The 27,585-nt window shown below is 45.1% G+C and overlaps 1 protein-coding gene across 2 annotated transcripts in view; it reads left to right on the forward strand.

The window, feature by feature from the left end:
- Positions 1-1,486: 1,486 nt before the first annotated feature.
- Positions 1,487-27,585, forward strand: part of MRPL1 (mitochondrial ribosomal protein L1) — a 115,469-nt gene continuing 89,370 nt past the window's right edge. For both annotated transcript variants that reach the window (XM_056568805.1, XM_056568806.1), the window contains exons 1-5: positions 1,487-1,640; positions 10,879-10,999; positions 13,818-14,097; positions 25,800-25,883; positions 27,018-27,089. In XM_056568805.1, the coding sequence (XP_056424780.1) occupies positions 1,610-1,640; positions 10,879-10,999; positions 13,818-14,097; positions 25,800-25,883; positions 27,018-27,089 (588 nt within the window). In that variant the 5' untranslated portion in view covers positions 1,487-1,609. The remainder of the gene's footprint in view (positions 1,641-10,878; positions 11,000-13,817; positions 14,098-25,799; positions 25,884-27,017; positions 27,090-27,585) is intronic.

Genomic DNA, 27,585 nt, shown 5'->3' on the forward strand with positions numbered 1-27,585 from the left:
TTAAATTGATAGACATAGATCAGTATAAGTATAATTCAGAGGATGAATCAAGTAAAATGGCATCTAGAATAATTAAGCCCCCCCAAAAAAACTAAAGGAATGCATCCTCAGACATAGGGGGAGATTTATCAAAACCTGTGCAGATGTAAACTTGTCCAGTTGCCCATAGCAACCAATCAGCTAGCTTCTTTTATTTTTAGGAAGGCCAGTAAAAAAATGAAAGAAGCGATCTGATTGGTTGCTATGGGCAACTGGACAAGTTTTTCTCCTCTGCACAGGTTTTGATAAATCTCCCCCATAATGTCTGATCTATAGTTCAAGCCTTTTGGATTCCCTGTTTCCATCTTTAGAATCCAAAAGGCTTCCCTGTTATGCAGTTATTTTAGCCAATCCCCTCCTCCCAAGGGTTTCTTTACTTGTTCCAACACAACTCCCTTCATTGTTGAGACAGAACCATCATGACATTCTTTAAAATGCCGCGATGCTCCCCACATTGCTCTGGTGTGAATACCGCTCGAGGGCTTTGCCCCAGCTACATATTCCGTTATTCGTCACCAAATAAATTGGCTCTGTATAGCGTTATCTATGGCCACCCAATGATCAACACCAAACAAGCAGGCCACACGATGTCATGATATATCAAAGTATTACAACCAACTTTATTGAGTAAAAAACATATATAAGGCACAACTAGTATCACAACAGAAAAAATAGAGGGGTATACTCCAAGTAAATGCTGTAATATTACAATCAAAGGTCACAGGTGTGGATATAAGGCAGAACTAATAAAGTAGCAAACAGCATAATGTATTAAAGCTAACTGCCCAAATCACATGGGAAGATACCGCACCTCCAGCCCCGAAAGCACGTATTCGCCCTTTGCTTCATCAGCGAATACGTGCGTTGGGGGCTGGGGGCCAGATAGCTGTTCTGTAACCTGCTCTCTTCTACTGCATTCCTCTCCCTAGAGGGGAGCATGTCCCTGAGTAAGATGTATCAGCTTTCATTTTCTAACTCTGTGGGGGAGATTTGTGAAAAGAGCTGTGCAGTTGCCCATAGCAACCAGATTGCTTCTTTCATTTTTAAATAGGCCTCTGTAAAATGAAAGAAGTGATCTGATTGGTTGCTATGGTCAACGGCCCCACTCTTCTTCTGCTCAGGTATTTCATTTATCTCCCTTGTGTCTCTCCCCAGGGATCCAGAAAAGCAGCTGTGAGTACATGACTAACTTGGTCAGTAACAGAATATTAGATTGTATCGATTGGCCGGAATTATAACTGACAAATATAAGGTAAAAACCACAATATTTTTTAAAGACACATATTAGAATATATCAATATTTTATGTTTTCTTATGACCGTGTGAAGCTACCTACACTAAAATGCTGGTGTTTTGTGCTGGTAAAGCTCTGTTCCCGAAGCCCAAGTGCACCTTCCATGTGTCATACTACGCTCCCTCACACTCACACTGCACCTATACTACTACATGCAGCGTTGCCCCGGCATCTACGTAACGCTTTCCGCTCTGTGTTCAGCCCCGCCCCCTCAGCCGGCTTTTCCGCACGCCAAGCCCCTCCTCTTCCTCCGTACACACGCCTCCTGTGTAGGTCATGGCTGCCCCTGTGTGCAGTCTCCGTACAGGTCAGTGTCTTCACATCTTGGCGGCAGTGACTGTAGTGTATGCGGGTGTTCCTTCAGTCAGGTCTCTGGCTGTCTTCACTAGTCAGGTTCACTCACTCATTGCTCTGTTTTGTAGAGTTCTGTCACAGGGGTTGTCTAGGTTTCCTTTCCAATAAAGTTTATTGAAACGAGCACTGCCTGCATCTGCCTAGGCTTAGCAGAAGAGGTCCAGCACCTATTCTTCCTATCGAACATCTAGAGATCATTGAGTGGCTTGTCCTTGGGTATGAACAGATATAATGATGTCCCAGTTGTTATGGTGACAGGAGCTGTAGTCTACAAGGGGTAGCAGACTGGGTCACCATGAACAGCTGATGTAATATGGCTACTATACATGCTATATACTCTGAACACAAGTTAAGCAAAAGGTGTCCAGCTCCCAAAACGAATAAAAAAATGCAAACTTTAATAGTCTCAAAGAAAACACCCAGTGTGAGTATAAAAACCCCATTCAACTACGCGTTTTGGACTGTAAGGTCCTTAGTCATGTCGTGACCTTGTGGCATATGGGGTTTTTATACCCACACTGGGTATTTTCTTTGAGAGTTTTTAATATGGACTATTAAAGTTTGCATTTTTTTATTGGTTTTGGGAGCTGGACACCTTTTGCTTAACCTGTGTTCTGAGAATACTGAGGTAACGACTCTGCTTTATCCCGGCTTCAAACCATACTGATGGGTGCTCGGAGATCGGACTACTGCAAGCGGTGAGCTGGCTAAATCCCTTTTCTTTGAATGTTATATGCACTACCTATCAGGTCCATCTCCTAAACCAGTGATTTTCAACTAGGGTGCTTCCAGCTGTTGCAAAACTACAACTCCCAGCATATTTGGACAGCCTTTGGCTGCAACGGCTTGAGGCACACTAGTTGGGACACTGCCCCATACTGTGTCTTTGATATTGTCAGATTTTCCCATGCGCTCTCTAATATCATGCACAGAACCACCCATAGGGGTATTCCTATCACAGTACGTAAATATATGGCGATGGGATATGCTTTGACTTGCAGTTACCAGAACAGTGTGAACAGGAGGGGTTCTGTGCAATAAACAACTTAATTTCGTGATCAGCAGGGGTCCTATAGGTGAAAAGCGGAATAATGATAGATCTGTTTATTGTATAATGCAAATCTATGGCAACAGAATGTTGCAGGATGGGCATCCTATTAAACCATCCTGTTTGGAATCCACTTGTTTCTTGTAAGTATACCTGTCATTAAAATAACTGATTACCAATCAGGCAAATGAGCAGAGAGAAGTTTCTGCTGCCTCACGCTCCTCTCCCTGCTCTGTGTTGTCACGTGACATGTAATACGTTTCACGTCTCGATCACGTGAAACAGAGACGGGAGAGAACACGCTAAGCAAAAGCATCTCCCGACTCGTTCTTGTGATCTGTGGAGGTCTGAACACTCAGTCCTTGCCAATCAAAACTTTTGACATGTCAAACATTTCTCCAAATAAGTTTTCATTTAAAGGAAATCTGTCATCAGAATCAGCCGCACTAAACCTGTTACACAGGCTTGTAGTGCGGGTGATCCTGATTAAAACGCTCCTTACCTGGTTAAAAATGGTTCAGCGCTTCTTCAGATATCTATATCTTTAGTTTTCTGTTATTCCCTGGCTTGGGACTCAGTGGGAGGTGTTATCATCTCGGACTCGGCTACACGTCATTCTAGCTGGGCGGAGCTGCCGCCCGGCTCATGAATATTCATGAACTTATCCACACAAATATATCTATATATAACCTGCTTGTTCCTTCAGTTTGTGAATGAAAAAAAACACCCTCCCTTCCTCCCACCCCCGGCTTTTCACTCATGCAGCCCGTCTTCTTACTTGTATTGGGCCGCAGCTAGAGTGAAGCCGGGGGGAGAACGCCGCTTCCGGGTGTACGGAACGCGGCGCATGCGCGGCCCTCCCCACCAGACCGAGAAAAAGGAGTTAGACTACGAGGATAAGTTCATGAATATTCATGAGCCGGGCGGCCGCTCCGCCCAGCTAGAAAGACGTGTGGCCGAGTCCGAGATGATAACACCTCCCACTGAGTCCCAAGCCAGGTAATAACAGAAAACTAAAGATATAGATATCTGAAGAACCGCTGAACCATTTTTAACCAGGTAAGAAGCGTTTTAATCAGGATCACCCGCACTACAAGCCTGTGTAAGAGGTTTAGTGCGGGTGATTCTGATGACAGATTTCCTTTAAAGTGGTTATCTAGCCAAAGTACTCTTATCCCCTATTTACAGGGTATGTGTATATTTTTGGGTTTAAAAATGCTGCCCCTGCAGCTATTTTCTGTGTCTCTTTGCAGAAACGAAATACAGGAAGTGAGGGCAGGACAAGCAGGGCTCTGTGCAGGCTCTTGGTTGTCAATCATCCTGCTGTGTGAGCCGGGAGCATGTCACAGAACCCTGCTTGTCCTGTCCACACTACCTGAATTTTGTCTTTGCATACACAGGCAATACCTGTAGGAACAAGCCAGGATTTTTTTAACCAATGTATATTACAAATATACATATTTTATTACCTACATTATCTAAAAAGTTTTTGTAAATGACAGGTAAACTTTAAACAAAAATAAAACAAATCTGCGTATTTTGCTACAGGCAGTGAGGTTTAGAGGCAGACCCAGTGCGCCTGTGTGACTGTGATGTGTGGGCTCACCTCCAAACCTTACTGTGCACACAGGGCTGCATTAATTTTTCAGGTCTTTTTAAAAAATAGGCAATCTGGTTGCTATGGGCAACTGGTCAACTTTTCCTCTGCACAGGTTTTTCCTTATGGATTTCATCTTGTGCAGGGAACCAAGGAGTGTAGTGCACAGCCATTTTCTTCTCCTTGATATATGTAGGGTTCTGAATGATTGTCTCAACCACATGTCAAAAGGTTTTCTTTTTTTTTTTTTTTAAATAATGGAAGAGACTCTTTTAGGGTATGTTCACACGCGCGGATTTTCAGCGGATTTTACGCTGCAGATCTGCTGGTGAAGGCCCGCTCTATGCTGGCTTTACATGTGCCTGCTCATAGTGGCAATACGCCGCTACCAGCAGACACACTGCGATGTGCGAGTCGCAGTATACTCACACATCGCGGGAGCTCTGTCTAGGTCAGAGCAGGGAGCGCGCACATCGCTGCAGTGTGTCTGCTCGTAGCGACGTATTGCCGCTACCAGCAGGCACATGTAAAGCCAGCATAGAGCGGGGCCTTCACCAGCAGATCCGCAATCAGTAAAATAAGTATAAAGATGGTAGTTTATTTTAAATCAAATGTGTTCTATTAAGGTCTATGGTAAAGCGTCCATCAGTGCACACATTGTATAAACAAACGGCAGTAGTTCCATTGGTGTAAACCCCCATCATTGTATTCTCATTGAAAGTTTGAGACGGTTTTCCACAGAAAACCCTCCATGGCTCAAACTCTCAGTGAGAAACTTACTGTAAACTGCATGTGTGCACATAGCGCATATGCAGCGTAATTCATGCTGTGGACAATCTGCCAGGCAGCAGGAAATACGCTGCTCATTTTGCTATGAGCAGACACACAGGGCTTCCCGGTCGCAGCCCTGTGTGTCAAAAACCTTACTGCACACACAGGGCTGCGGCCGGGAAGCCCTGTATGTCTACACATAGCAAAATGTGCAGTATATTTCTTGCTGCCTGGCAGACTTGCAGCATGAAATTACCATAAGGGTATGTTCACACATGCATATTTTTGCAGCAGATTTGCTTCTGCAGATTTTGCTAACAATTTACTTCAATGGGTATCAAAATCTGCTACAGCATATCTGCAGCAGAAAATAGGTATGTGTGAACGTACCGTAAAGATGGAAAGAAACAGGGAATTTCAACAGGTTGTGACCCCAGCCTTAATCATCTTTATTAAGAAAAGACGCACAAATGCCCCCATGAAAACTCATATATACAATTAGACACAATTTAAAACCACAAGAGGGGGGAGTATCATGAGGTGCTATGGTTGAATAGTTCATTATTGTATAAATATAAATAGGCAAATTACACTAAACTTATGTACCACACTAATTTTGTCCTTAGCAGTGGAGGTACAAGTAAAATGTCAGTGTAAAGATGGACTGATATCTAATAAAAAAAAATCACATAATAAATTCATCAGTTAGTGCTAAGTCTAGGTTTACACGATCGCTATGCTCTGTCCTGTTAGGCTTTTATTTTTGTGCTTGACAGACCCTTAACGGGTCGGTGCACAACGGGCACCAACGGATCCCGTCGACTTTGCATGGGGTCCGTCTGGTCCGTTATTTTGGAGGAGGCAGCGGGAGAAAAATACGAGACATAAAGTCATTTTTCTCCTGCTAGACTCCTGTCATTCTACAATGGAACTACCACTAACGGTGCTCAGCGGTAGTTTAACTAAAAGCCCTTTGTACAGAAAAGCAAATTGGATGCGACTACTAATCAAATATACAATCTTTAACAAAAAATAATGTACCCAGATAGAATTGTTGGATTGCTTCAGAATCAGGATGGTTGTTTTGATGAATTGCCCCCCATTTAGGCAGTTCTGACCAAGTTGTTAGGTGGTGTTGGGAGCAGAGGTTACATGAGGGTTAACATACATGGTAAATAAACTCCAGACAGACCACCAGTAGAAAGGATCATGTAATATAACGACATGCACAAACAGTTCCCACAGTTTACTTGTACACCATCCAGGAAGATGTGTTTTTAGTATAGATAGCAACCTGTCTTTATCTTTGCACTGTGACACTTGTACCTTCACTGCTAAGGACTAACAATCAGGTTTAGTGTAATATGGAGTGCATACATTCTTTTTGATGTTTATACACAGGGGTGTGGAAAAAAAAAAAAAACTACTTTGAGGGACTAAAATGGGAGCACAATCTACATGCCCTTCATGACAAACCACTTGTCCTGGTACACAAAGTTGCCCACCTGTAGGTAGCAGTTACCCCGTAGATAAGTGTCTTTGCCCCCTGTAGATAGTTGCCCCCCCTCTTTAGATTGTTGCTTCACCTGTAATTAGTTGTCGTCGTCCCCCCCCCCCCCCCGTAGGTAGCAGGCCCCCTGAAGATAGAGGTCCCCCTCCCTGTAGTTACAGATAGATGACAACCCTTTTTAGGTAGCAGACCCCCTGTAGTTAGATGCCCCCCCCCCCACCCTGTAGGTTGCAGTCCCCCTTAGATCAGTGCCCCCCACCCTCCTTAGGTAGCAGCCCCCCTGTAGATAGATAGATGTTCCCCCACCCTGTAGGTTGTAGTCTCCCTGTAGATACATGCCCCCACCCCCTGTAGGTAGCAGTCTCCCTGTTGATGTATGACCCCCCCACCCCGGCCGCCTGTAGTTAGTAGACCCCCTGTAGATACATGCCCCCCTGGTAGCCGTATACTTTTCTGTACTTTGGCTGAGAAAGCTAGGGCTGGCACTATTGCTCTAATGGGGGGCTAAGAAAGGTTAAGTAAACTTCAAGATACAAGTTGTTGGTGTATACGTAATATGATTACCTCAGGGGTTGCAAACTCGAAGATAAGAGAAGGCAGGATCACAATCATGGATGAAAGACGTAAGAATGCACTCACCCAGCGGCAGGACAAACTTCTTTATTGACTGTAATGTCTGTTCATACTCGGTGTGATGGTAGGGAGTTGTGGTCGGTGGTACGCCAACTGAGCAGCAGAGGCACGAGGAGGCGCTCCTTTGGCGGTCTTGCCCGCTAGGCAGGCCTGAGAAAGCAGGCAAGTCCACATAAGGAGTGCCTCCTCGCCTCTGTTGCTCAGTTGGCATACCACCGACCGCACCTCCCTACCGCCGCACCGAGTATGACCGGACATTACAGTCAATAAAGAAGTTTGACCTGCCACTGGGTGAGTGCATTCTTACGTATTTCATCTATGATATACTTATGTGCTCCAATGCCCGTCCGGTTCGGAACCTACGTCTATGGGCCATAGCCCTAAGTTTAGGTTCCACAACCAGAGGAGCACAGAAACTGCAGATACCTGGTGTGCCCTGGCCAGCCAGACTCCTCTTCAGTAATCTGGTCCTTCAGTTGTCCTGCTGCTGCCACTCCTGACACTATGCTACCTCCCAGCAGCCGCTGCTCTTTTGAAGTGGCAGTGGCTGCTGGCCCCAGCAGACCACCGTCAGATGTACAGTGCTGCCCAGCTCTGCAAGCTAAGTGTGCAGAGCCTGGAACGTTAAATAAAAAAAGGGACATGAGGGGGCTGTTCCGGGACAGTGGGACCTGACCCCAAAAAAGGGAATGTCCTGCCGCGGTACGGCAAGGCTGCATGTGCAGACGCACTAATCTCCTCCTACCACCACAAGGGAGGGATACGCCCCTTTCCCCAGAGAGGATTTATAACACTGTGAGCTAATGAAAAGAGGGATTTTTATAATAAATATAGGTAGTAGAGGCATAAAAATTAGATGTACATGGTAAGGATTAGGTACTGACTAATATATTATTTTTTCTTTTGTGGGATTTGACAGGTACGCTTTAAGGGCTGGTTCACACAGGCGGATTTGACTGCGAACTCCCAGTGAGAATTCCTCTGCTGAAAATTTGCTGCAGAGAGCCGGCATCCATTCAAAGTTGCAGTGGGAAACATCTGTGGGAAATCTGTGTGGTTGAACAAGCCCTTAGTGTATGTTCATAAGTGTGTATTTCGCTGCTGATCTTCCTATCCATTGACTTCAATGGGTAGGAAAATCAGCAGCAAAATATGCACGTGTAACCATACCCTTAACATCTTACAGGGGTTATCCGTCATAAGGTTATTTTAGTACGTACCTGCCAGACAGCAATGGACATGCTCAGTAAGGATCTGTGCTTGTCTTGGGGATAAATGGCTATGTTGTGAGATTACCATAACACTGTAGCTATCTTTTTGTGAACTTGGTATTTCCTGTTGGATTTTGTTCTCAAACTACACATCCCATAGTTCCATGCTTGTAAGTTTGAGGTCACTTTCCTCCCTCCCATACATCAGCCACTCCACCCAATGAAGCACAAATAAGTTGCATTCCATTCAAAAGACCAGTGTTTTCTAACCAGGGTGCCTCCAGCTGTTGCAATATGATCTCTCTCCCACTCAGCGGTCGCTCTGCTCATTGAAGCGGACAGGCTCCCTGTACTCACCTGCCTAGTTGTGTCCTGTCTCGACACACTGCCTGCAACCTAGGAAAACCTGAGACTTAAGTAATTTTGTATGCTGTTAAAAATAAACTGCTCAAAAAAATAAAGGGAACACTAAGATTACACATCCTAGATCTGAATGAATGAACTAATCGTATAAAATACTTTTGTCCTTACATAGTTGAATGTGCTGACAACAAAATCACACAAAAATTATCAATGGAAATCACATTTATTAACTCATGGAGGTCTGGATATGGAGTCACACTCAAAATCAAAGTGGAAAACCACACTACAGGCTGATCCAACTTTGATGTAATGTCCTTAAAGGAGTAATCCAGGGGAGCCCCCGCGATCTCCTGTACGGGCCCCGACAGCCCGCGCGAAGGGGGCGCGTCGACCCCCGCACGAAGCGGCGGCCGACACGCCCCCTCAATACAACTCTATGGCAGAGCCGGAGTGCTGCCTTCGGCAATCTCCGACTCTGCCATAGCGATGTATTGAGGGGACGTGTCAGCCGCCGCTTCGTGCGGGGGTCGACACCCGATATCTGGCCGGAGAGCCTGGCCCCCGTTCAGAGAGATCGCAGGGGGCCCCAGCGGTCGGACCCCCTGCGATCTCAAACTTATCCCCTATCCTTAGGATAGGGGATAAGTTTTTCACCACTGGACTACCCCTTTAAAACAAGTCAAAATGAGGCTCAGTAGTGTGTGTGGCCTCCACGTGCCCGTATGACCTCCCTACAATGCCGGGGCATGCTCCTGATGAGGTGGCGGATAGTCTCCTGAGGAATGTCCTCCCAGACCTGGACTAAAGCATCCGCCAACTCCTGAACAGTCTGTGGTGCAAGATGGCGTTGGTGGATTGATGTCCCAGATGTGCTCAATCGGATGTTTCACCATATATTTTGTGGAGAAATGATTAATTTCATTACAAACTAAAATTGGTGACGCAAAAAACAAGCCCTCATATAGGAGTGTAGGTGTAAAACTGAAAGAGTTTTTCAAGTATAAAAATGAAAAAACCCTGCATCCTTAAGGAGTTAAAGATTACTATGATGCTTTGGTCTCTAGACTTAAGTTCATGCTGGGACACAGTTTATTCAGATATAGGATAAAGAATATAGGGGGAGATTCATCAAAATCTGTCCAGAGGAAAATTTGCCCATAGCAACCAATCAGATCTCTTCTTTCATTTTTCAGAGACCTTTTCAAAAATAAAAGAAGCGATCTGCTTGCTATAGGCAACTCAGCAACTTTTCCTCTGGACAGCTTTTAATAAATCTCCCCCTAATATCTGATGACTCGTGATAACAGCACCCAGTGGTGAGTTAAATGATAACTTTTTAATTTGTATTGAAATGAACTTTATTAGCAATCATACACATGCATACAATGTAGGCGACGCAACGCATTCTAGAAACAGCTCACAATAAATGAATAGAATTACCATACATGGCGTGACATTACATTATACCATACGCTACAATAACATTCCTGCATACAATAAAGCATTGCAGACCCTCTTTGTAACAGGTCTGTAGCCACCAGAGGAAGGATCGAGAAGATGTCCTCTTTAGGTTAGGGCTACACTGTGTTTTGTAGCACTAATTGACTTTAGTCCTAATCAGAACAATAAGTTAATGCAACTCAACGTCTCTTAACAGTTAAAGTCAGTGAGTATCACTATAAAATGTCACTTCAACCCTAGCCTTACAGCAGTGGTTTCCAACCAGAGTGCCTCCAGCTGTTGCAAAACTACAACTCCCAGTTTGAAGTTGTAGTTTTCCAACAGCTGAAGGCACAAAGGTTGGGAAACCCTCCCCTGGATACATTAATCAATCTAGCCAACTTAACAGCTGAACAGTTTTCAACATCTGCCATTAGTAGCTCCCTCATTAGAAAAGCGCCATCAGATGTCTCGCTGCTGAGTTTGACGGACTGCTAGGTTTTGTGGTGAATGTTTGGTCAAGATTCTGTTTCAAAACTGTGTTAAAAGATCTATAGTCTTCCCTTTGGACATGAACATACCGTAGAAATGTACATGAATCTTTAACTTGTTTTTCAGTTATCCATGGCTGTCACAGGCATGTGTTTAAGGCAGGTTTTATTGGTCCATCTTTCCCATTCACAAACAGAAGTTGGGTTGCTGTAAGATTCTATGCTGCTGAATCTGCTGTGGTTAAAAAGTAAGTTTTCTTTCAATGATTATCATGTGTGAAAGTACTAGAAAATGTTAAGCAATATTTACACGTTACCATACAATGTTTTTTTTCCCATTGCATTATGATGATTATTCACCTATTCTTACATGACAGTGGCAATGAATCTTTGGCTACAGCAGCTGTTCCAAGTGGTATTTGTGCTGCAGTCAGCCAATGGCAACCAAAGTCATGTGAGCACTGACAAACTGTAGTGGGAGACATTAGTACTGTTGACAAAGGAAAAGCTCTGAATGGAAAATATAAATGTATTGCATTTTATTCTAGCCACTTAGAAGTTGCAAGGGCCCCTTAAAGGGCTAATCCATGATCCATGAAAAATTTATATATTGCTGGGACTGTAGAGAAAAAAAAAGCTATACTTACTAACCTGCTGGTCCTGCTGCAGCTCCTGTTTAACTCCTTCTGGCCCTTCGATGCTTGTTTATTCTGCCTACTTCCAAGGTGCGAGCTCAAAGGCAGGACCTTCCCAATTAGCCAATTGCTGCCGCAGCTGTGGCCCATCTCAGCCAGGACTGATAGAAGCAGGATGGTCATTTTGACGAATTGCCTTCCATTCAGGCAGTTCTGACCGAGCTGTTAGGAGGTGTTGGGAGCAGTAGTTACATGAGGACTTGCACACACTTCGAACAAGCTCCAACTTGCCAAGGCAGACCACAGGTAGAGAGGATTGCTTGAACTGCTTACGTAGCATGAGCAGCTCCCACTGTTTCCTTGTCCACCATTCAGACATAAATGGCACCTTCATTACACATCCCAGTTTCTACCTATAATATTTGCAGACACTAAGTAGGAGAAAATTTGGTGTTATGGTGCCCATTACATGTCCTAACATTGACAGCCAGCCACTGTGACCTTTTTTTGCTGTGGTGTCGTGACCAAGAGACCTGGGAAAATCCAGATTCTGTTTGAGATCCAATGATTTTAGGGTTTGAGTATGGAGGCCTCATGGTTAGGGTACGTTCCGCGGTGTGAACTTAACATTACTGTGAATGGGTCTCTGCGAGACCCGTTCTCACTACGGAATTTCAGCGGCGGACAAGTCCGCCGCTGAAATTGTTCCGCGCAAAGAAATAACATGTTCATTCTTTGCGCGGATTCCGTGAGCACTGCATAGCCATCAATGGTGACGGCTCAGTGCCCCACAGCCCTAGCACCGAAGTATTTTCGGCGTGGCCACCAGACGGAGTCTCCGCTCGCTGAGTTCAGCGAACGGAGATTCCGCAGTGTTAACGCACCCTAAGAGCGTCAATCCTGCCTTTGCTTTGGAGCAACACATTGCCCTAACTGCTGGCGTCATGATCTGGGAAGTCATCACATACGACAATCGATCACCCCTAGTAGTTATACAAGGGGCACAAACAGCTCAGTGATATGTACAGGACGTCTTGTGGCCACATGTGTTGCCTCTCACTTTCATCAGAATAATGCTTGCCCACACCGAGCTAAGGTTTCCCAGAAATGTCTTCTCCAGATTGCAACACTTCCTTGACCACTTGCCCGGTTGCCTTATTTATTGCCGATGAAGTATTTATGAAACCAGCTGTGACATAAGCTCTGGCATCCTCCGAGTGTGTAGGATGTACAGGCTCAACTGTAACATCTGTGGGCACGTGCTGCAGGATGCCATATGAAGACTGTATGCCTCCATCCCATCATGTCTCCAGGCTAGAGGTGGCCCAACAGGGTACAAGAGCCTCCTTTCGGTTGTAGAGTTTTCCTCAATAAAACAACTTTTTCTATATTTTACTATATTATCCTAATCATTAATATATATAATCAGCGGTGTCCCATCTCAGCCAGTGATGGGCTGAGCGGGCAGGTTCTCCTCCAACCTCTTGTCTCTGAAGCAGACAAAAGAAATGAGCATCGGAGGACTGAAAGGAGTGGTACAGTATCTGTAGCATAATCTGCAGAAGACTGGGGTTAGGTAAGTATAGCTTTCTTTATGTTCTCCACAGCCCCAGTAATATAGGATTATTTTTAAGAACACTACAATATCCTTTTGTACAAAAACAATGTGTGAGGCAAGTGAACAATATGTGCAGTCTCTTTTTAAATATTCTGTCTTGATAAAAAATAAAAAAACGTAGAGGGGAATTCATCAAGCTTTTTAGACAATTTTTTTTCTATCTAAAAAAGTTGCATCAAAAGTCTGTCACTTCTGCAACTTTTGTGCGACTTTTGCTATAGATCATATCTGAAAGTGAGCTACCATGTGCAGTGTTTTAGGCTAGTTTTATGCATTGGTGATAGATTCATTATGTGCGATGTGTCACACAAAAGTCGCAGCTCTGTGCCACTGCTTCTTATATTTACAGAGATGATTCAGAACTTATCCTTAAAGTTCAACATGGAAACCTCATTTCAAATCTTAGAAATTATCATGATGTTGAACTTTAAGGATAAGTTCTGAAACAACTACTAAAATAAGCAGTTGCGCAGAGGGTAGGTGAACTGTTTTTTGACTAGCTGATGCCATAAGGTTCTGGGTTCAATCCCCAAACAGGACAGATGATTATAGAATTACTCACTCTGCCTGAACAGGTGGGAAATGTAGGAGAACTGTGAGGTAAATTTTCAGTAATGTTCCTGAGCGCCAAATTCATCAAGGGGCGTGCGACTTTTCATGAATTTGGCGAAGGGAGTTAAAATAACAAGGCGCCTTTTCATTACTAAAATAGTAAAAATAGACACGTATTGATGAGTTCCCCTAGTAATCCTTAAATGTGGTTACACCCACTTGTCAGCGTAATAGGATTCTAAGGTACACTGTCTCTTGCAGATTTATTAAAGAAAAGAAAACCAGTAAGGAGCCAGTTATTAAAAGACTTACAAAGGAGCAGATTTTAGAGAAAAGAAAGGACACAAATAGTCCTAAACCTTTCGGCTTAACAGCATGGAAGCCCAGTGATGATGTCTATATGGCCCGCTACTATCCAAAGCCAACACTTGAGCCAGAAACTGCAATAGAGATGCTTAAAACATTTCAGAGATTGGATTTTACTAACTCAACACAGGCTGTGTATGTGGAACTTAAGCTGGATATGAAGCTGGAGAAAAAGGTAATTAGCCTGTGATGTGTCTATGTTTGTAGACATAAGCCTGTCCTTGCACTTTCCTTCTGGACTTCAAAGCATGCAAAACATTTCTGCCTATAGAAGTGACCTAGATTTTAGATGTTATAATGTTAGCAATTTCACTGGCTGGTTTCTGCATAAACACATCGGGGGAGATTCATCCAAACTTGTAAAGAGAAAAAGTTGACCGGTTGCCCATAGCAACCAATTAGCAAGCTTTTTATTTTTAAAGGCCTTTGAAAAATTAAAGAGGAGATCTGATTGGTTACTTTGGGCAACTGGTCAACTTTTTTTGTTTTAAAATAAGCAGTACAAAAAACAATCTTACCAGTGAAGAAAATCAGACCATAATATGTTTAAGCTGCAATAACAGAGGATGCAAACTAAGGGTAGGGTCACGCGTAACGCATCCGCAGCGTATTTTACGCTGTGAATCCGCTGGTGACCCGACCCATAGTGGGCCTCAAGCTGTTGCCACCGCCCTGCCCCCTGTCCTGCTCGCAGCAAGCAATTAGCTGCTCCGAGCAGCCACACAGGGGCCTGCAAGTCGCTGAGTGCACTTGCAGTGTACTCAGACATCGTACACAGCTGGAGGCACACTATGGGTCAGGTCACTGGCGGATCTGCAGAGTAAAATACGCTACGGATCCGTTACGATTGACCCTACCCTTAGGCTGGATTTCTAAGCCAAAGTCAGAAGTGGATCCAGTAGAAAGGAGAAGTATAAGTCCTTGCTTTAGATTTCCCATTCTTTTTGAATACACTTCAGGCTTTGGCTTAAAAACAGCAGTGGGCGTTTTCCAAAGATATAGATAGTGGAAACCCAGCTTTAAGCCCTTAAAGACACAGCCCTTAACCCCCTAAAGGGATACGGGATAAGATGTTAGATTTCTGGCCTTGCACCCCTGTTTTTCGGTGCATGGAGCGAACTCTGCTCTGTGCCCGATGACTGGCGATGCAAGCCGCCACTCCCCCTCCATTCACTTCTATAGAAGGAGGCGAGGCGGCTATGTAATAGCTGTCATGCCCCCTCCCATAGACATGAATGGTAGGGGCGTGGCGTGACGTCAAAAATGCGGAAGCTGGACGCCGCCGCCACAGGCCCGGAGATCACGGGGGTCCCCAGCGGCGGGACACCCGCGATCTAACATCTTATCCCCTATCCTTTAAGCACACAGTCAATTTTCATTTTTGCGTTTTCGTTTTTTCCCTCGCTCCTTCTAAGAGCCATAACTCTTATTTTTCCATCTACAGACTCATATGAGGGCTTTGTATACAGAGAAAAAGAAGAGTTCAGATAACACCTTAACAAATAAAATCATGTTTTATTGTATCATATTAAAAAACAATGTGGAAAGACGCATAAAAGTAATTGGAAGTGGTCAAGTAATAGTACAAAAAATTGGGTTACTGACAGCTATGATGAGATAATAAAATATATTAGGACAAGTAATGAGTCTAGATGTATACTCTCAGTTCCTTTTGAAGGCTGCACTCCATGCCATAAATTAATCCTACCAAGGTGCCAGTAGTGCGGTATACATTAAATAAAATGCCCGAGTATACAGAAAATGCCGAAAGTGCATATGTGTATGAACTAGTGATAATTGTCACAATATTACTACACAATGTTAAATATATATAATAGTAATCAGACACTATCCATGGATACATGCAGACTGCAAGTGCGCCAAAGGTTCAATCAGATAAAGAGAGTTACCTTACCCATCATAAGCAGCAGAGCCCCGACCCCCTACGATCGTTTCGGTTTCCCTTTCTCAAGAGGTACCTGTCACTCAGGCACTCCGGTACCCCACTGTTGGCAAGGTGTCCACCGGTGTGACCCGTTGTCTACTAATGACCCATACCTGTAAGCCAGACACTGTGTGGTTTCCTCTGCCGCCTGTCACTCATCTCACAGCTGATGTATCTGCAGCTGGAGTTCCGGTACCCCACTGCTGCGCGAGGTGTACGAAGAAGTGTCCCAGCGTGTCCTATGGACCTTATACGGTGTAAGGATTCCTCCTTGGGGATTAGCTCCGGGATCGTCCTGGACACTGCCACGGGACACGTTTCCACTCAATAAACCCGCAGACAATGGTTATTCATGCAAGCCTGGCACCTTGCCAGCTTTATTTAGACAGGTTGCAGGTAAAACAAAACATAACTCAGGAACAAACCAAAGTCCTAGACCGTCTGGTCACTGACCACACATATCAGCATGCCCTGACTACTATCTGGTGAGCTACCCTCAGCCAGCATAAAACATGTGCCCCTGCAACCTGTTACTCACAGTTCACACCACTTCTTCACTTCTTGGACCGCTCACAGTTCGCTGTGTGTTTCCTCAACAGGGTCCGTGTGTCTCCCCCTACAGCGACATGCTGTTACCGAGGGAGAGCCCCAACTATTCTCTTTCTTTTCCTTTTAAACACACTTTCCCTTCCTGATACCTCATTAATCAGGCCACAAGTGGAGCATTCTGCAGAGATAGCAAGGGAAATACACCCTTTCCTTGCCACACTGCCACAACGGGGTAAGGGATCTTTACTCCCAGGTAAGTATTTCTTTACACATTCCATTAGTGAGCCGATCAGCTTACATTATAAAACTGGATAATAAAGTGAATTAGGAGCAATCAGAAAAAGAAAAATTATTTTAATAAGGTATATATATATATATATATATATATATATATATATATATTCCAGAAGTTATCACATATTGACGTTGATGACAAAATCAACAATTTTACGGCTCCAATCAGACAAAACAATATCAAATATTCATACATATTAATGTTAAACGGCAGGTTGTGTTGTTTGAGGGGTCTCCAGCATTCCCCCCCCCCCCCCCCCCCCCCCCAGATCTTGTGGGTTGGATTTTAGGTGATTTAAATCACTGGGATTTTTTGTTTGCAAACGATAAATCCACTGTGCTTCCTCTTTTAACAATTTTTTATTGAAATTTCCAAAATTGCTAATTAAGAGGATTCTCCACATATACTTCTCTCATATGTCTGGAAATAGATGTATCAGCACCAGTATTAACAGTGCTGATGTGTTCAGAAATACGTCTTCGCAATTCCTGATACGTTTTCCCAATATAGAGTTTGGGACACGAGCATTTTGCAGCATAGCTAACCGCTGTAGTACGACAGTTTATAAAATATTTTATTGTATATGTCTGATTATACACAGGATTCGTAATTTTTTGTACGGGGCATGTTTCGGCAAAATCCACATCTTCCATATGGATGGGAACCCTTTATAGATGACTGTAGCTATTATGTCTGTGTTTGTTCCTGATAAAAACCAGTTGTTCCTTGATGTTGCGTCCTCTCCGGTCAGTTATAGATGGGGTAGATGTAATAACCTCCTTCAAATCTATATCTGTTGTCGAAACTGGCCAGAATCGTCTCAGGATCCCAAGTATTCTTTGATTGTTTTGGTCAAAGGTTCCAAAACATCTAATTACTGTGCTTTCCATACTCTTGGGTTTTTCTTGTAGTAAAGCTTCACGAGGAGTCGCCCCTGGCATATGCCTTATATAATAAGAAAGAAATTGCTCAGATTTGGACAAGTTTCAGGAGGAGTGCGATCTCCTCTATTGTCGGTTTATTTTACGTGGCTACCCCAAAAAAGTATTACATAATGCATATGCCAGGGCGACTCCTCGTGAAGCTTTACTACAAGAAAAACCCAAGAGTATGGGCACAGTGATAAGATGTATTGGAACCTTTGACCAAAACAATCAAAGAATACTTGGGATCCTGAGACGATTCTGGCCATTTTTTACAGCAGATATAGATTTTAAGGAGGTTATTACATCTACCCCATCTATAACTCACCGGCGAGGACGCAACATCAAGGAACAACTGGTCAAGATTTTTTATCAGGAACAAACACAGACATCATAGCTGCAGTCATCCATAACATCTATAAAGGGTTCCCATCCATGTGGAAGATGGGGATTTTGCCGATACATGCCCCATACAAAACAATTTATGAATCCTGTAGATAATCAGACATATACAATAAATCAGACATATACAATAAAAGATTTTATAAACTGTTGTACTACAGGGGTTATCTATGCTGCAAAATGCTCGTGTCCTAAACTCTATATTGGGAAAACGTATCAGGAATTGCAAAGACATATTTCTGAACACATTAGCACTGTTAACAATGGTGCTGATACACCTATTTCCAGACATATGAGAGAAGTACATGTGGAGAATACTCTTAATTTCAATTTTGGGGCATCACTCATTCAATTTTGGGGCATCAGTCATTGTAAGCTGGGGCCTAGATGTGGAAATTTAAATTAAAAAGTTATTAAAAGAGGAACTGCGGTGGATTTACCATTTGCAAACAAATAATCCCAGTGGTTTAAATTAAGGTTTTACCTTCTCTGCATTTTAGTAAATTCTTGGAAAATTTACCTGCAGTTTAGCATTAATATGTATGAATATTTGATATTGTTTTGCCTGATTGGAGTTGTAAAATTGATGATTTTGTCATCAACGTTAATATGTAATACCTTTATGGAATTTAACTGTACATTTGAGAAACAGTATGGCATTGATGATGTGTATATCAGAAACTGTGGCTACTATGTATCCCATATATATACCTTATTAAAATATTTTTTCTGATTGCTCTTAATTCACTTTATTGTCCAGTTTTATAATGTAATCTGATCGGCTCACTAATGGAATGTGTAAAGAAATACTTACCTGGGAGTAAAGATCCCTATTGAGAGACCTGTTGCTCAATAACATTAGTCAATCAGTCCTAAATTAGTCTATCAGTTAGCGCAGAGGTCACTGCGCATCAGGGATACTGAACATACAATGTAATGGGGCATCAGAGAAAAAGAGTCAATCATGTGAGACCGCGTCATCCGGAGGAAGGACCAATAGCAGCATATGTAAACAATGACACGTGTGCAAGCACAGTCGGAGAGAGCGGCTGCGATCGCGGTGGTGTCTATCTTTTGGCGCAGGTAAGCTTGCACATACACGTAAGTATTGTCGGTAGCCATTAGGAGACGGGGCCGGCAAGAGACAGTTCCATGATTGGCTCAGTCAATCTGTCAATTGTTGGAATAAATGCAGGAGCATGATGGGATAATACAACGTCATCCTGTGGAAGAAATTCTTACTGGTTAATGATGTTGTCTATTCACCGATTTACCAATGAGATTGGTTGGAGGTAGAGATGATATCACATCTTGTTGATGACATCATACAAGGGAGGTTTTATAAACCCATAGTCGGCTCATATACACATCATTTGCCCTATAGCCCTTGATAAAGCCACTTGTTGGTGGCGAAACATCAGGGGGGGAGGGCGATTTGTATTTAAGTTTTAAAATCAACAGTTAGGTCTAAGACGATATCTAAATCTAATAGTTGTGGACTGAAGCTACATGCTTCATTGATCATTCATTGAGATATGGATGAGACCTAACGGTTTAAACATTTTAATAACTGGCAGATTAATTAAAAGTTACGTTTTATAGTGTTATAGTATATTGTTAGTGGATGATAAATTTAGGGTACTAGTGATCACTTAGTGATCAATTGTAAATAGTGTTTAAAAGATTTACCCTCCATCCATAGGTTCAATTTGTGTTGGTATAGTTGTTCTACACTGACTTTACAGTCTTCTGGATTAACCTTCCCTTTCTCTATCGGCACTATTGGGGGACACAGACCTTGGGTATATGCTGCTGTCACTAGGAGGCTTGACACTATGGTACCAAAAAAGTCGGCCCCTCCCAGCTGGATATACCCGCCTAGAGGCACCTGAGCTAATCAGTTTTAGCTTAGTGTCTGTTTAGGAGGCAGACGCTGGTGTGCTGTTCTCCAGACCTGGTCAATTCTTTTTTTTTTTTTTTTCTTTCTTTTTTAAGGATAGGGACGTTTAGTTAGAATTTTTTCTCCCTTTGATTTTCCTTGTTTTCAGGTGGGGACTCGGGAACATAGCGTTCACTGTTTCCCCATTTGCGATTGAGGGGGCACAGGCATCGTGGAAGTACTGTCAACCCCCTCTCGCCAATGGTCAGCGCCTGGGGTTGCACCTCATGGGTCTGGGTCCCCCACTTTTCCCTGCTCGTCTGGCTCTTACAGCCCGGCATGATGCAGGTGACTAAAAGCTGACTGAAGACTTGATTAGGTAAGTTTTTCAGACTAAGGTGAGTATTTTCTTTGAGGTACAGGACTCTCAAGCTCTGGAGACCCCTTTTGGAGCCCACTCCTCTTTATTGTTTCTAAGGGATTCCCTGCCCTATATATTCTACATGGGGAGGTTTTTACTTTCATTCAGGCTGTATATCTGTAGTTGCAGTGGTGTAGGACCGTTCTGTTTCGCTACCCTCTCTCTTACCGATGCTGCCTATGTGCAGACGCCGTCACATGTTGGGGAGCTTTGACTTTCCTCTCTCCGGCGCTGCCTGTATGCAGACCGCGGCTCATGTCTGGGGGCGCAAACTTACTCTCCCTTACCAGCGCTGCCTTCACTGATGCCGGCGCATAAGAAGAGCTTTCGTTCGGGGGGATGGCCTCTCTTCTCGCGGACTAGCGCCGGGCCCCCCTGCTTCAGTCGCATTTAGGTTAGGCGACCAGAGCACAGGGCTCAAGCGCTGCTGGCATGACTTATCACGGGGAATCATAATGGCCGCGGGTTCTTCCCCTCGTGGTGCGGGCTCTTAAGCTCCGCCCACGTGCGTCCGGCGGGGTTTGTCTCTCCATTCAGATGCAGGCCCGCGAATTGCCGGTTTTATCTGCCAATTAGCGCTCTGTGAGCGTGGCAGCATGCCCTAGGACCAACGGGAGGTTCTCTAGCCTTAATCTGGCCCCCTCCTCTCATTGGTCCCTATCTCCGTCCCTCCCGTCTTCTCAGCTGCAGAAGTTCTCCTCAGCTGCTGATTTTTTTGCCGGGGACACAGACACCGGGTGAGATTGTTTCATCTTTTTTCCCTGCTATGTCCGTACCCAGAACCTCCCTCCCTCTAGACAGATACCTGGAGCCCTGGTCACCTATTATACTTGCAAGGGCTGTAATACAAAAATGTCTGGTTCCGCTGAACCCACTTGTTCCGCCTGCACCACTGTACCCCCTGACCCTCCTGGTATTGCTCCTCAGGATTCTCCCCCAGACCCTGTGGGCACTGCTATCCCTCCAGAATGGGTGTCTTCCCTCTCTGTCTATCTCCGACTTGGCTCAGGTCTCCCGTTCCGTGGTGACTGCCTTGGAGAGGTCCTCCTTATGCCGACCCTCTAGAGAGACCCGCTCTCCCTCTCCCTGTGCTAAACGCTCCCACAAGCATAATAGGGGTATTTCCTCTGACTCATCTCCACAGTCTTCTAACAGACATAGGCGCTACCCTCACAGGTATCGCCCCTCTGCTCCAGCCTTCCGCAAGCATCCCTCTTCTAGAGGATGCTCCCCTGGTCGCCACTCTGGCTTCCCAGGTCAATGTCTCCCTCTTCCAGGGCTGCCTCCACTCATTCCCACTCTCCTGGAGAACTTGTAGATGAGGCTTCTGATTCTGCCTAGAGGACCCAGGAACTTCGGACGTGGCTCCAGATGTTTCCTTTCACCGTGCCCGACCGGCACCCAAGGTTTTCAGCTCTCATGCTGAATTTGAAGCGTTGCTGGAGTCCGCCTGGAGGCATCCTGACAAGAAGTTTCAAGAGACAAAGAAGGTTCAAGCGCAATATCCTTTCGCCAAGGACCTCATTGCTCGGGTGGGAGGTCATCTGTTACTCTTCCGGGACGTCTGGGCTGCGCATGTGCAGGACTCCTGGGGTCAGGTATGTGGTATCCAACAGTTACCGGATCGAGTTTGCCTCCCTTCCAAGGGATCGCTTTTTCTTTCCCGGGACCCCCCCCCATCCTCCTCTCTGGCAAAGGATTTTCAGGGCGCGCTCCAGTCCCTTCTCATCCAGGGAGTTATTGTCCCGGTTCCTCCCAGGGAGCATTTTCAAGGTTTTTATTCCAACCTCTTGGTTCCCAAGAAAGGGGATTCCGTACGCCCAATCTTGGATCTGAAGCGCCTCAACCAGCATCTGCTCCTCCGCCATTTCCGCATGGAGTCTCTCCGTTCGGTCATGGCGTCCATGGATCAAGGGGAGTTTCTTTCTTCGGTGGACATCAGGGATGCCTACCTCCACATTCCGATATTCCTAGGACACCAGCGGTACCTCCGCTTTGCTGTTCCAGAAGGCCATTTTCAGTTTGTGGCTCTCCCCTTTGGTCTGGCCACTGCTCTGAGGGTCTTCACCAAGGTTCTGGCGCCTGTGATCGCCCTTTTACGGACAAGAGGTGTCTCCATGATTCCTTAGTTGGACAACCTCCTGATCAAGGCTCCGACCAGGGCCCAGAATCTGGAGAGTCTTAGTCTCACCCTTCAGGCCTTGTCTCGTTTCGGCTAGATGGTCAATCATAACAAGTCCAACCTCTCTCCCACCCACTCCCTATTATTCATGGGGCTCCAGTTCGACACGGCATCTGCACGGATTCGTCTTACGCCGGACAAGCGGCTGACTCTTTTATCAGGGGTTCGGATACTTTGGAACCCCGCCCCAGTTTCCCTTCGCTTTTGCATGGAAGTCCTGGGTCGGATGGTGGCAGCCATGGAGGCCGTTCCATTCGCCCAGTTTCATTACCATCCTCTTCAACTGGCGATTCTATCCCGGTGGGACAGATCTCCGTTGTCTCTCTATCGCAGGATCGTTCTTCCGTGGAGGTCTCGCCGGTCGCATCTGTGGTGGCTTCATTCCCCCGTACTCCTTCAGAGGCTCTCCTTCCTGCCCCTCCGCTGGCAAGTCGTAATGATGGATGCCAGTCTTTCGGGCTGGGGAGGGGTTTTCAGGAACAGGACGGTCCAGGGCCTTTGGTCTCCCCGAGAAGCCCTTCTCTCCATCAACATATTGGAACTGAGGGCAATCTATCTTTGCCTGCTACATTGGGAGATCCTTCTTCAGGGCCACCCTGTCCGTGTCCAGTCGGACAACTCCAAGGCCGAGGTCTCCAAAATTCTCCTCTGGGTGGAACTCTGAGTTCCGGACGTCTCTGCAATTCACATTCCGGGAGTAAACAACTGATAAGCGGACTTTCTCTGCCGACCCTCCTCCGACCCTGGTGAGTGGTCCCTTCATCCGGAGGCGTTTGCAGAGATCTGCAACCTCTGGGGCACTCCAGACGTGGACCTCTTTACGTCCCGCCACAACCAGAAGGTTCCTCACTTTGTGTGGAAGTCCCGGGACCCCTTGGCTCTAGCCGTGGATGCCCTGGTGATCCCTTGGTCGGGCTTTGCCCTACCCTATCTGTTCCCATCTCTTCCTCTCCTTCCCAGGGTCCTGAGGAAGCTCAAAGCAGAGGGCATTCCCGCCATTCTCTTGGCTCCGGACTGGCCCCGGAGGGCGTGGTACGCTGACGTGGTCCGACTTCTGGACGATGTACCGCTGCGCTTTCCGCTTCGACCAGACCTGCTCTCTCAAGGTCCCCTGTGCCACCCCAATTTACTGTCGCTGCATTTGACGGCGTGGCGGTTGAGACCGCGATTCTAAGGGCCCGAGGTTTCTCTCCCCAGGTGATTCACACCTCGCTCAAGGCCCGCAAGCCCTCCTCTGCAAAGGTACCACCGTACCTGGCGGTCTTATTTTTTGTTGGTGTGAATCTCAGTCTTTTTCTCCAGTTGTGTTATCCCTCCCCCGATTCCTTTCCTTTTTGCAGTCGGGGGTGGAACAACGGTTAGCTCTCAGCTTTCGGCCCTTTCCATTCTCTTTCAACGTCTTCTAGCATCCAATTCTCATATTCAGATCTTCCTTCAGGGAGTGGCCCACCCTGCACCTCCTTATCGATCCCCTACTCCCCCTTGGGACTTGAACTTGGTCCTAAGTGCCCTACAGGGCGCTCCCTTTGAACCTCTCAGGGATGTTTCTCTTCGTCTCCTTTCCTGGAAAGTGGCCTTCCTCTAAAGTTGTTTTTCGTCCGGTTCCATCCTTCTTACCGAAGGTTGTTTCCGCTTTTCACCTCAATGAGGACATCGTCCTTCCTTCCTTTTGCCCGACTCCGTCTCATCCCAAGGAACATTTGCTCCATAAGCTGGAAGTGGTGCGAGCGGTCCTGACTTACCTCTCTATCACTTCTTCCTTTAGTCAGTTTGACTCCTTTTTTGTTCTCACGGACGGTCGCCATAAAGGACACTGCTTCAAGGGAAACCATTTCGCAGTGGATCAAGTTAGCCATTTCGGAAGCTTACCGCTGCAAGGGGAAGACCCCACCCTTCAGGGTCTCAGCTCATTTCTGTACCACACTTCTTCTTGTCTCGACACAGAAGTTTGTCGCCCAGAGAATTTTGCAGACTTTGGGTTTCCTTCCCCTACAGATGTACGTCTTCCTGGCGACTCGGGAACCTCCAATTTCCTTGTCTGTCACCCCGGGGTTCTGGGATGCCTCTTTTCAGGCTTTTCCGCTCCCTTTTTGGCCATTATTCCTCCCGTCTCCCCCTTCAGGGTCCATGCTTTCCCAAGTCTACTCAAGCTTATTTAGCCTCCCAGGTGTTCGCAGCAGGCCCCTGGGACAGGGGTTTTGGGGCTGCAGCTGTTCAGGTAATCTATTTTGGGCTCCAGGCCTCTCTAGAGCCGGTATCCATCTTTCTTTTTACCAGTGGTTTTCTGGTCTCCACCTCCTGTGTTCGTCTTCTGCTCGGTGTACGCTGCTCTCCCTGGTGTTTTTTCACAAATGTTTCCCCAATGTTGAATCTGAATGGGGCTCTCTTGTGCCCTTTTCCATTTTTGTTTCTCAGCCGGGCTAGCCCTCTGTCTGGTTATCTGTTCCTTGGAGTTGATTTCCTACCTCCTCCTCTGATGGCCCATCTGGCTTCCTAGCTCCCTTTTTTCTTTTGTCTCTCTATATGGACCCTAGGTTTAGTCTCTCTACATAGGACATTCTCTTCCTTTTGGCGTCCTTGTCCATGGACGGGGGTTCTTCCGGGAGCTCAGTTTGTGGGCCTCGGTTGTCTCTGTCCGGGATCCCGTCCACGGGCCCTTATGGTCGAGTGGGTTTGGTGTCTGGTCTGTTTCCCATTCTCTGGTGGTTGTTTTTCCCACCCTATGGGACTGCTTTGGTAGGTCCCATCAGTATCGGTGTCCCCCAATGAAGAGTGACAGAGAAAAGGAGATTTATTTGTACTCACCATAAAATCTCTTTCTCGTAGCCTTCATTGGGGGACACCACACCCACCCATTTCTCCATTTTTTGTCCGGATACTCATAATTTTTTTTTTTTTTTTTTTTTCCCGTGTTTTTTTTTTTTTTTTCGGGATTCTTTCTAGGGTCCTTCGGACATGTTTCTTTGTTGGCTTCTACTATTGCTTTGTGACAAAACTAGTTACCTTACTTCCAGTGGGTGGGTATATCCTGCCAGGGATGAGCTGACTTTTTTTCCTAGTGTCAGCGCCTCCTAGTGGCAAGAGCATATACCCATCAGTATCGGTGTCTCCCAATGAAGGCTATGAGAAAGATATTTTACAGTGAGTACAAAAAATCTCCTTTTTATTTTTAACGGAGCCCAAGCTTCTGGTTAAAAATGTTGTGGGCATAATAACACCTTTTTAAGGTTTTGTTAAAAAGTAACCAATAATATTAATTGATGCTTTTTCATATATTTCAGAAAAAAGTGGATCCATTTGTTGGCTACCTTCATTTGCCATTCTCTTTTGTGAAAGAATCAAATAAGTTGTTAGTATTTACAGAGGTAAGTTCAAATACATTTATATGTGTCATGGGATTCATGGCTGATGTGAGACCCTGTTAATACAATGTGGTTATCTAGGAAAAAGTTTTTTTTCTTCTGAAAATATGCCTAGGCTGACTGCTTGAACAAAAAACTATATTTATCTAACTTTATCTCACCATATCCTCGAGTATTTCTACTCCCGATCTCCATCTCGCTCAACCTCCTAATGCTGGTATCTGAAACATCAGAGGGCCGCTCATCCTGTCACTGGCTGAGACGGGACACCGTTTAGGCTAGTGATTGCCTGAGCAACAATGTCTCACGCTAACTGGTCTCCGGTGAACTTTACTGCTTGGTGCTGGGGGACCAAAATGTCACATTGCTGCTTTGCCAGTCCCTGGCCACAGTGGTGTTCCAACTCAGCCCCCTAACATTTCAGGCTTTAGCACCAGAAAATGGAGCATGGCGGGGACCGGGAACAACGATACCAGAGGCTATGGTGGACTTAGTTAGGTATACTAAATATATATATATTTTTTTTTTTTTAAAGCAGGTAGACTGGGCATGCACTGACAATTTTTATGTTGACTAGTTGAGGACATAAATTCGAAAGATAAGTAACAGTCCTACTAGGTAATAAGGGGTATATGTGATAGAAGGAAGGTTGGGTAAGAGGAATCTTAAAAAATTGTTTGAGCTCCACCTCTTTCTTTGTTTAATTGAGGACATAAATATATATATATATATATATATAATATGTTCTTGGTTCTCTAATATATCTGAGCTGAATGTGGATCACTAGGTTTAAAAAGGTTCTTAAGTAAGACATTTTTATTTGTGAAATCTTCCAATATATTTAATGTAGCTTGTGGTGGGTAAACCGACAGCCTCCACTGTGGGGAGAAGGGTGTGATACAACCTGGCAATGAAAGCCGAGCACAGCTGCCGCTGGGAATGTTAGCTGTCACTTCCTTAGTTGACGTTCTTTTGTTGAACCTTAAGTATTGGTATGAGGAATGTTTTTATGACACCAATATGTCCAATAAATGCTAAGGACACTGTTTTACTGAAAAACAACTGAAAATGTTTTACCTACTTCAGTCCATGTATGTTTTAAACTGACCTTGTGGTTTTTATTCCTTCCCTCTGCAGAAGGCAGACGATGCTGAGATTGCAAAAAAGAATGGAGCTGCATTTGTTGGAGGAGTTGAGCTCATCCCTCAGGTATCATATTTTATGACACTTATTCATTGCAGCCATACATACCATTCTGTATAGTGGCTTCGTAGTTATGTACACTGGACACACAGTAAATGACTAAGTTGTATGTTGTAGGACTTTTTGCTTTTGGGCCTTGCAAATGGGATCTGCTGATTTGTCACTATGTAAGATATGGGCACTTAAAGAGTAGCTCCCACCATCCTTTTTTTTTTCTCTGACCCTGCCTATTGCCCATCTATCCCTAACCCCCTCCCTGCCTCTAATTTTTTTTTAACTATATTAAAAATGCCTTTTGGTCTGCCTGGTAGTGTGCTCACTTACCAGGCAGACTTCCCCAGCAGGCACGACGTTGTTGATGCCTGCTGGGGGGGCTGACTTCCGCCCTTAGCTCATCTATAGAGGGTGCCTACAGCTGTTACACCACTACAACTCCCAACGTGCCCTGACGTCTATTGGCTGTCAGGGCATGCTGGGAGTTGTAGTGGTGAAACTACTGGAG

Source organism: Hyla sarda, chromosome 1 (genome assembly GCF_029499605.1).
Source record: "Hyla sarda isolate aHylSar1 chromosome 1, aHylSar1.hap1, whole genome shotgun sequence".
Lineage (NCBI taxonomy): Eukaryota > Metazoa > Chordata > Amphibia > Anura > Hylidae > Hyla > Hyla sarda.